General features: G+C 41.3%; 1 protein-coding gene across 1 annotated transcript; it reads right to left on the bottom strand.

Annotated features, from left to right (window-relative positions):
• Nucleotides 1-3,526: 3,526 nt before the first annotated feature.
• Nucleotides 3,527-10,450, bottom strand: LOC124276096. The gene is made up of 4 exons (XM_046711756.1): nt 10,321-10,450; nt 9,913-10,155; nt 4,990-5,061; nt 3,527-4,071 (listed from the first exon to the last, which is right to left on the bottom strand). Exons 1-4 carry the CDS (start codon nt 10,448-10,450, stop codon nt 3,872-3,874), a joined length of 645 nt encoding a protein of 214 aa, XP_046567712.1. The 3' UTR covers nt 3,527-3,871.
• Between the last annotated feature and the right edge of the window lie 205 nt (nt 10,451-10,655).

The following is a 10,655-nucleotide window of genomic DNA, read 5'->3' as shown; positions in this document are numbered from 1 at the left end:
TCAACTCCTCCCTCGGGCATACTTGACGAAGAGGAAAATATTTCTCATCAGTCTCCCTTCATATATGTATTCATTTTTACAGTAAAAGCAATAAAAGAAGCTAGCTTTTTACATTTCTGTATAATTTTATAGCCCTAGATAGATTTAGGGCTGCGTGAGCACGATTCTCACAAAATGATCACTCTTCAGACAAAACCCGTCATCCAGGGGTTAATATCATCAACACTGTCTGAAAGGCATCCAGGGTTAACATCAACACTATCTGAACGGCATCCAGGGGGTTAACATCAACATTGTCTGAACGGCATCCAGGGGGTTAATATCAACACTGTCTCAACGGAACCCAGGGGGTTAATATCAACACTGTCTGAACGGCATCCAGGGGGTTAACATCAACACTGCCTGAAAGGCACCAGGGGAGTTAACATCAACACTGTCTGAAAGGCATCCAGGGGTTTACATCAACACTGTCTGAACGGCATCCAGGGGTTTTACATCAACACTGTCTGAAAGGCATCCAGGGGGTTAATATCATCAACGTTATCTGAACGGCATCAAGGGGATTAATATCAACACTATCTGAACGGCATCCAGGGGTCAATATTAACACACTTAACGGCACCCAGGGGTTAATATCAACAATATCTGAACGGCATCCATGGGGTTAATACCATCATCACTATCTGAACGGCATCAAGAGGGTTAATATCATCAACGTTATCTGAACGGCATCCAGGGGTTAATATCAACACTGTTTGAACGGCATCCAGGGGTTAATATCATCAACGTTATCTGAACGGCATCCATGGGATTAATATCATCAACGTTATCTCAACGGCATCTGGGGATTAATATCAACACTATCTGAACGGCATCCAGGGGTTAACATCAACACTGTCTGAACGGCATCCAGGGGGTAATATCATCAACGTTATCTGAACGGCATCAAGGGGATTAATATCAACACTATCTGAACGGCATCCAGGGGTCAATATTAACACACTTAACGGCACCCAGGGTTAATATCAACACTATCTGAACGGCATCCAGGGGTTAATACCATCATCACTATCTGAACGTCATCAAGAGGGTTAATATCATCAACACTGTCTGAAAGGCATCCAGGGGTTAACATCAACACTATCTGAACGGCATCAGGGGGTTAACATCAGCATTGTCTGAACGGCATCCAGGGGTTAATATCAACACTGTCTCAACGGAACCCAGGGGTTAATATCAACACTGTCTGAACGGCATCCAGGGGTTAACATCAACACTGCCTGAAAGGCACCGAGGGGTTAACATCAACACTGTCTGAAAGGCATCCAGGGGTTTACATCAACACTGTCTGAACGGCATCCAGGGTTTACATCAACACTGTCTGAAAGGCATCCAGGGGTTAATATCATCAACGTTATCTGAACGGCATCAAGGGGATTAATATCAACACTATCTGAACGGGCATCCAGGGGTCAATATTAACACACTTTAACGGCACCCAGGGGTTAATATCAACAATATCTGAACTGGCATCCATGGGGTTAATACCATCATCACTATCTGAACGGCATCAAGAGGGTTAATATCATCAACGTTATCTGAACGGCATCCAGGGGTTAATATCAACACTGTTTGAACGGCATCCAGGGGTTAATATCATCAACGTTATCTGAACGGCATCCAGGGGATTAATATCAACACTATCTGAACGGCATCCAGGGGTTAACATCAACACTGTTTGAACGACATCCAGGGTTAATATCAACACTGTTTGAACGGCATCCATGGGGTTAATATCATCAACGTTATCTCAACGGCATCTGGGAATTAATATCAACACTATCTGAACGGCACCCAGGGGTTAACATCAACACTGTCTGAACGGCATCCAGGGTTAATATCATCAACGTTATCTGAACGGCATCAAGGGGATTAATATCAACACTATCTGAACGGCATCCAGGGGTCAATATTAACACACTTAACGGCACCCAGGGTTAATATCAACACTATCTGAACGGCATCCATGGGGTTAATACCATCATCACTATCTGAACGTCATCAAGAGGGTTAATATCATCAACGTTATCTGAACGGCATCCAGGGGTTTAATATCAACACTATCTGAATGGCATCCAGGGATTAAGATCATCAACACTGCCTGAAAGGCACCGAGGGGTTAACATCAACACTGTCAGAACGGCATCCATGGGGTTAATATCAACATTATTTGAACGGCATCCATGGGGTTAATATCATCAACACTATTTGGACGGGTAACAAAGACCATCAGTCATTTGATTTTTAAATATGTGAAGAATTCAGGGATGTCTGTCTTGCAACTGGAGTGTTAAACACGTGCGATGTAATGGGCGTTTCATGAAGACCTCACGTGAAACAGGGTTTTCTAAACACTGTCAAATAGGGCCGAATGGGTAGCCTTGTGGTTGAAGCGTTCGCTCGTGACGCCAAAACCCGGGTTCAATTCCCCACATGAGTACAATGTGTGAAGCCCATTTTGGTGTCCCCGGTCGTGATATTGCGGAAATATTGCTAAAAGCGGCGTAAAACTAAGCTAACTCACTCACTATTAAATATAAAGGAAGGCTCACTTCGGCGTTTGTGTTTGCCTGCCCCCAAGACGATTTAAAGGTTACACCAATGTTAAAGGCTAGGTTCCAGCATAATCATTGCCGACTTGACAAACACATGCCAATGATCAGTAATTGTCTATTTTTCAAATTCAGTTCAACGGGTAAATATCCGATATTTACATTTAAAACATACAGTACAATATGCCGCTAATGGCGAATTCTTCATGTGTCAAAAATGGCGAGATTTTACGATATACATAATTCTTACCGGTCATTTCAGCAATTGTGTTTTACCTAAATAACAGTATGTTAGATCAAGAAACAGAGAACTGAGGGAGATATTTGTTATTCTGGCATCCAGGGCTTAATAAAGCTGAGATGATTTCGGTGATGATTGTTTTCAGTTTAATTTTATATTCTGTGTGTTTAGTCACTGTAGAAGGGATGCATGTCCCTGTGGCACCAAAAGGGTTAAATCTCAGCCGTAACCAGCTACATATGTCCATTCTTCCTTTGTTAAACGACACCGACCACATGGTATTTGACTAACACTGTGTTTTGTGCTGTCTGGCATGAAGCCAGCATTGCGCCGCTCTCTGTCCTATCAGGCTGAGAAGACGGACGGCACCTCAGTGTATATCTGTGACGTCACCAGCAGTGTGACGTCACTGTCACTGTACAAATGGCGCCATATCACTGGGTGAACCTCGGCTCAGTCTGAGGTCACAGAGTGCAGCGACATGTAAACAAACAGTTTGTTGTTGTCGGTTTCGCGATATTCTCAGAACTCAGAACAAAATTAACACAGACTTATGTTAAGACGGGCGACGTTTACGTACAATAACTCACCATTCATGTTTACACTCACTTCACAATTTTCTTACCTGATCCTGCGAGGTTCCAAACGAAACAAATGACAAAATGTCTGAAAATACACTCAACAAGTTTTATTTATATTCAGGAAGAAAAAAGGAAATCACGTGAATCGTGACACACGACAACATGGACGGCACACACCGTGTCAGTGTCAGTAACCACATGTGCACCGTCACTGTCCACACCGACACCGACTTCAGTGTCCACCTCGTGACACCAGGAACTCCACCACTCGCTGATGTCCCTGGAGTCTCGCCCAGTAGACCGCTGTGTTCCCACCGTTGTCCCTGGCGTTGACGTCCACCAGGTTCCTGGACACGATCAGCTTCACGATCTCCAGGTCTCCACCATGACAGGCGTAGTGAAGGACGTTGTCATCGTTACTGTCCACCAGCGACACATCAGCCCCCTCTACCCACCAGGAACTCCACCACATCTCTGTGTCCCCCAAGTGCTGCCGCCATCACCGGTGTCTTGCTCCAGTATCCTCCTCTCGTGTTGATGTCCACCTGACCCGCTGCCAGGATCCGCTTCACTGTCTCCAGGTCACCGTCCTCGCTGGCGGAGTAGAGGCGGCGGCCTGCTGCTGGTGATGGAGTCGCTGCAACACAAAGTAAACATCAGACATCTGTGTCACACATCTACAATGTTTTCATCATGTTGATACGTGACTCGGACATTGCTACATCATTTAAGCAATTCCATCATGGCTGACAACAATACAACATGGCGGGAATGTCAACATGTGGTTTCTGGGATAAACGATGGTGTGTTTAATACAGAACTTTCCAGAAGTTGTAGCAATATCTTGTGTTCGGCTGGAGAGTGTTGATGTTTGTTGAACTTTACAAGTTGATAATGTCAGTACAACTGTTGTTTGGTTTTAGGGTTATAAGATATAACGTTGGTTTATGTCACAGTGTTTTGGTTGGTGTTTGACGCCACACTCAGCAGTATTCCAGCTGTCTGGTGGCGACCTCAGCATAATTATCTGGTTCATGGAATCCTGTGACCGACAACATGAACGTCGATCGACACCACTATTCTTCCTGCCTGCTGGGTTTTCCACCTACCGTGGAGTCTTGTGTCGTCACTGGCGCTGGTGGAACCGTCTTTCTCGGTGTCAGATCATCACTCACGTCGGTTGTCGAGGCTGAAACAGGGAATATGTTGTTCAGAAAACTATACATAGCACATAAGCATTTTACTGCTGGCTCAGTTTTCGCTTTTCCACATAATGTTTCGCCTTTCAGTATTATGTATGATTAAATTCTAAATACATATCTTATGAAAGAAGTATTAAATATATATCGTTCAATTTAACTGAGATAATTCTCCATCGAAACCGCATGTCTATGCAGGAAAAGAAAAACACTCCCAGTTTGAAATCCTTCCTTAAGTGGCAGTTTGAAATCCTGTGACCTGAAGTCAGAATCTCCACGGGTATATATACTCCACTCTGTTAAATGGACGGATAATTAAGGACTGACGTCCCTGTCTGCTGGGTTTTCCCACCTACCCTGTAGATCAGAGTCTTGTGTCGTCACTGGCGGTGGTGGAACCGTGTTGTGCTGGGTCAGGCCAGTCGAGGCTGAAACAGGGAATAATATATTCAGAATACTATACATAGCGCATAAGCATTATTACTACTACTGGCCTCAGTTTTCGCCCTCCACAATGTTTTGCCTTTGAATATTATGTGTGAATAAATTCCAAATACATCTATTATAGCAGAAGTATTAGATATATATGGTTTCCTTTGATTGAGGTACCTGTTCATCAAGACCCCGTGTCTCTGCAGGAGAGAAAAGAACATTTCCTACATATATTTTACAGTTTGATTCAGTAAGTGTAATAAGCTTTGCACTGACTGTGTCCCAGCAGCTGAGATGCTCACTCTTTGTTGAAATGTAGTAACTGAATAGATTGTTATGCTGTTTTGAAATATAAACATGAACAGTGTAACTAAAGGATCTGTTTGCCCTCAGGGTTAGGTTAGGGTTAGGCTAGTGGTAAGCAAATTCTACGGGTACTTTAAGTATAAACATATGTACATTATTACACTGAAAGAAAACAATGGATAAACAAACAAAAACATCTGCATTTATACCTAATTATAATTCCTCTTTCTGGAATGACCACCTTTTTTAGTTTGAATTCATTAACCGTAACTGGAATTTCAAAAATGCCTTTCCTTGATGTCCCCACCCTAGCGGTATATTTTGTACATGGTATTTTAGGCAATTCCATTAATTCTAATGTGAAGCAGATTTAAAGTTTAGTGTTCAATGGCGGGCACATTCTCCCATCACATTGGGCACAAATTTGAAACTAAACAAAATTTGAAATGTTGTCGACAAAAAAAACATCACAGATATCTGACTAAAGAAATATTCATAAATACAACTTAAGCATCACATATAGATACAAAATGCAAAAAATAGTTACTACATAGTGAAACAATAGCAAACGACACGAACCACTGATAATGCGGTTTCGCCTTTTGACTTCCTGTTTATGCAACACAGTTTAAATTTAGTGTCAGGCAAACGTTGTCCATGTCGCTGTCCGAGTGATTAACATTCTCCGTCTGTTTCAATATTAGAAATAACGAGACTAAAAAGCGTACTTGCCCTTCCATAATTTATTGGTTTTTCAAAATGTTGCAGAAATGCATGTGTTCCACATTTAAGGTTTCATTGTTAAAAAACAACTCTACAGGTCTTAATTGTAAACCGATTTTAACTGATAAGTTTCACCGTGTGCTATGTAGCGGGTGTATTTCAATGCAATGCAACTATTCATTGACGCAGAATAAAAAGAAATGAAATACAGTGTAAATTAAATATTTGACTGGAAAGGTTTAAAACATTCTCATAAAGTCTTCCGTGACAGAGGTAAATGCAATCAGGTCAAAGCATAACGCTAAGAAAGAGCACATTATTTGATCAAATATAACAAGTCTATCAGGTGAAACGCTGCGTTGTTATGTTTACCCAGACCTTCCATCGTCCCCCGCAGGTGACAAGCTAAACACAGGTCTGGTGTAAACATTGTGTGAAGCAAGCACTTGGTTCCTACAACATTCATACAGCTTTACAGCAGACGTACAATGTACATTTACACTATTTCATCAAATTTCCTGAATCAGTTAAAAAGTAGAAACTGAGAAACTTACCCACCAGTAACGTCCTAACACGAGCGACTCGTCTCACTGCTAGCTATGAAATGCCTTGACTGGCGACACCACGACCGCAAAGCTGCCAGCTATGACGTCATTGTGACGTGTCAGATTAAGAGCATGGCAACGTTTGGCGCTCGACTGCTTGTACTTATCAACAACTCTATATGGAAATATTTCTAATCGTCCCAAGTTAGCCCTCCAGTTTTATCAGATGAAAGCAGCATATTACAACACATTTCGTGTTTACCTGTGTTATGTCATGGACGACAATTGTATTATAAGCATATCGGATGCTTCCCTGGAAAGATTTCCTTCCGTTCCCCCAACCCTAAACCTAACCTAAGTTATGGACACCCATTTTTGTGATTTCTAAAGTAATTGTTGTGTTAGGTTTTGCTAATAATTTTAGTATATATTAATTAATAAATATTATTCGGGATGGGGGGATAGGGAGGAACTGTTACCGCCTCCTTAGATTGTAGTCATTCACCGATTGTTTGAATCACAAAACTCCCAATATTTGTTTACAAAAGTATATATGCCCCCTTTGAAAACACGTCATATGTGGGTATCATTAGACGTCAGATGCTTAGATGTAAATAGCTGCGATCATTCTGTGAACGTACTTACATTGAGCTTATAATGAAAGACAAACTGTGTTTTTCTGAGCCTGTTGTGCTAAGTGTAGACAGGTATTCCTCAATTCAGTCTAAGTGTGAAATAGATACAGTATATTTATGTTCAGACACAGTGTCCATAAGTCGTAAGCCTATTCAGAATACCATATGGGAGTATGGGAGACCATTGTATGTATCTGGAAAGTTGGGGGTCAATCAATCGGGTATTATAGTTTGGGGCTATGAAAGTTGGGAGATTGCAACCAATTGCGTGTGCTGTCAGGTTAGCTGTATTTCCTTGATATTCAACTGGTGTGAGCATTATAATATTATGTCATGTTGTAGTTAAAATATGTGAATGAATTGTTTATATAGTCGAGCACCTATGTGTCGAACACTGATAACCCGATATCTCTGATGTGTCGATATAACATCTCGGTCCCGGCAAAATCCTTCATAGTTTATCATTATTCAAGCTCTTTTAACTTGTTACGGAGGTCTCGATATTTCGGATATCTTGATATAATTTCATGGTCCCCACAAGCAAAATTACCCTTGTAACTTGATATTAATAAGAAACTCGGTATTCACCTACCTTTCATGGGCAAGTATCCCTCTGAACTGAGGTTGTTTCTACATGTTTACACACGGTGCGGCATAAATCAAAGAGATGCGTTAGTGTAAACTAATTAGGGCAATTTAAGTTGAAGGTGTCACTTGATTAATTGGGATTAATTAAGAATGAATTAATTAGGAAGTACTCACCGTTACGACTTAACACAACTGATAACGGATTATAGTTTCCAATCAAAACATACTGAGATTTCAATGAGGGATTGTGCAATCACGTGACTAGCATGTGATTGTTGAGTTGTTTCTAAATTGCGGACAGAGAAATAGGGATTAGGAGTCAATGACAGCGACAGTGACATTGATAGTGACGAACCAGCCCCACCCTTGCCAACCCTTCTCCAAGCCACCGAGACCCTGGGTGCGGTGACAAGATTTGTGGATTCGAGAGATGGAGGGCGACTGTTACAAGCACATGTAATCGACAATGATTATCTACTATCGCTTTCATGCAACCACCAAATACATTGAGATTTAATGGCATTTCACCTTAAAATATGAACCCTTATCTCAGATTCAATATATTTCTTGTCATTAGTGAGGTTAGTAATACGATGGAATTGTAATCTATACGACATCATTTTTTAATAATGTAACTAAGATAGTAGTACTCATTAAGAAATACAGTTCGAAGAGCAAACTGAATTTCTTTCTAAGCTGCTAAATTATATACTTTCTAAGGATAATTACGATTAATTTAAGGCAGAAAACAAACGACGGTGTCGGTGACCTAAATTAAGAATCCTCGCACAGGGCTAACTGGCGCGCTGTTCTATTGATGTGTCTGCCCCCTCTACGTTAAGGCGAACGTTACCACAAAAACAAATGATAACAGTTTGATGACGGTTTACGTTCGGATTAAATATCTTCTCTTGATTATTTCTATTACATCTGTCATTAACGTAAACCATATGGGGCAATATGAACGTTGCATTTCTACTACCAGCGTAAGTTTAGATCAGTACATCCAGAGGAAGTTGAGTAGTCAAGCAACATTCCACAATTGCATTGTGGGAATGTAAACATTACGAACGTTAACGCGTCGCTGAAAACTTGTGAGTTTGTGGCACATTTTAACCGTTGTAAAACATAAACGTGATGTTAGCTGCGTGAAGCAAGTGCAAACCAAGAAAGGGGAAGCAACGGAGTACGAGGCGATGACAACTGACATGCATCGTGACGTCGCTTACATTGTGACGTAATGTAAAATGGTTCGATTACGAGGGGGCACACTAGAAAGGCGCAGTGAAAGGATAACGTCATTCAATTGTTACGTCATCGAAAAACTATACCTTCATTGTTTGATAATGTATTTTTTTTTCGATTGTTCTAACCACTAAGCATCTTAGAATGTCTGATAATGTATTTGTTTTTCGATTGTTCTAACCGCTAGGCATCTTAGAATGTAATATAATAATCAGTCAGCAGATCACGTGTCATGTATTGTGGTAGTGTTATGTATTAAATGCCCTTCCAAGCCCTACGTTGTCCCCTTTGACATACCCAATAAACTCTATGCAGGTCATGCACCATTGGCATATCCTGTTAACCTTTTGTTCAGATGCCCAATTCAGTCTCCGCTGAGATACACAATAACCTCTATGTACACATACCCAATAAAATATATATCCAATCAACACTATCTTACATTACCAATAAACAATGTGCTTGAGCAAATAACCCAATGTTGACATGTTATGTTAATCCTGTGTTGACATGTCCTGTAATGACAGCCTGTGTGTTCACACATTTTATTGGTCAAAAGCATTTGAAATAAGAGTAGTTTAACACTGTCATATTCGGAAATGAAAGGTCTCCACTAAAAATACAGAAAGTTTACCTCCAACATATTGTTTCAAAGCAGAAGACAAAACTTAGTACGTATGCAGTATGACTGTAAAACATTGGCTAAATTCAAACGAAATAATCAAGATAATATTCTCATATCTTCCGGTTGGAATGTCAAGAGGGAACGTTAATTAAGCTGACTAATCTTTACTAAATCTCTCACCTGCTGTAGTTCCAGGATACGTGGTGGTTCTGGCATCACGCAGGTCAGCTACTGTCTGGTTCACTTGCAGCTGTAATACACGGATGTCTTCGGTCAACCTTCCACGTAGTTTTCCGAGACTTTTCCTATATGTATCTCTTTCCTGTTCAACACTTCTCAACCTTTGTGCCAGTGCCTTGATTTCTATCTTTGTGTTTTGTACTTTTGTTTTCAAACTTTGAACCTCCTCGAGAACATGCCCGGCTGATCATGTTCCCGATGTAATCTTCATTCATGATGTCGGTAATGGCTTGTTTGACGAGGGGCTTTATCAGGGCAGGGACGAAAGTTCTGGTCAGTTCTTCTTTAGTGACGACTCCAAGTCTTTAAAGCGGTCAAACATTTTACCCTCAAGATTACCAACTGTACCTTTCCAAGCGTTGATATCCATTTCCATCTCTCTCACCCGGTCAGACAAGGTCCCACGCTTGCGAACAGCCCGCAAGTCACTGACAGCAGTCAGCACAAGAATGAGGAATACCAGTGTTGATAGCTCCATTGTTCAATCAAACTGTACAGCACGCAGCTTGGTAGACGACTGCCTCGCCGCCGGGTAAAACGACTTTAATATAGCCCGACTCAAGTGTTTGGTACAATGCCAGCTCGGGGAGCCACACGTAGTGTGCGTACACGTGGCGTGATAGCAACCGGGAGGGTTTTGCCGCTTCTGTTTATATCAGTACTTTTGCCGTACCACTATATCT

This window comes from Haliotis rubra, unplaced genomic scaffold (assembly GCF_003918875.1).
Source record: "Haliotis rubra isolate DU_JTF1 unplaced genomic scaffold, ASM391887v1 Scf2055, whole genome shotgun sequence".
In the NCBI taxonomy this organism is placed as follows: Eukaryota; Metazoa; Mollusca; class Gastropoda; order Lepetellida; family Haliotidae; genus Haliotis; species Haliotis rubra.
This window is presented reverse-complemented; position numbering and strand designations above follow the sequence as displayed.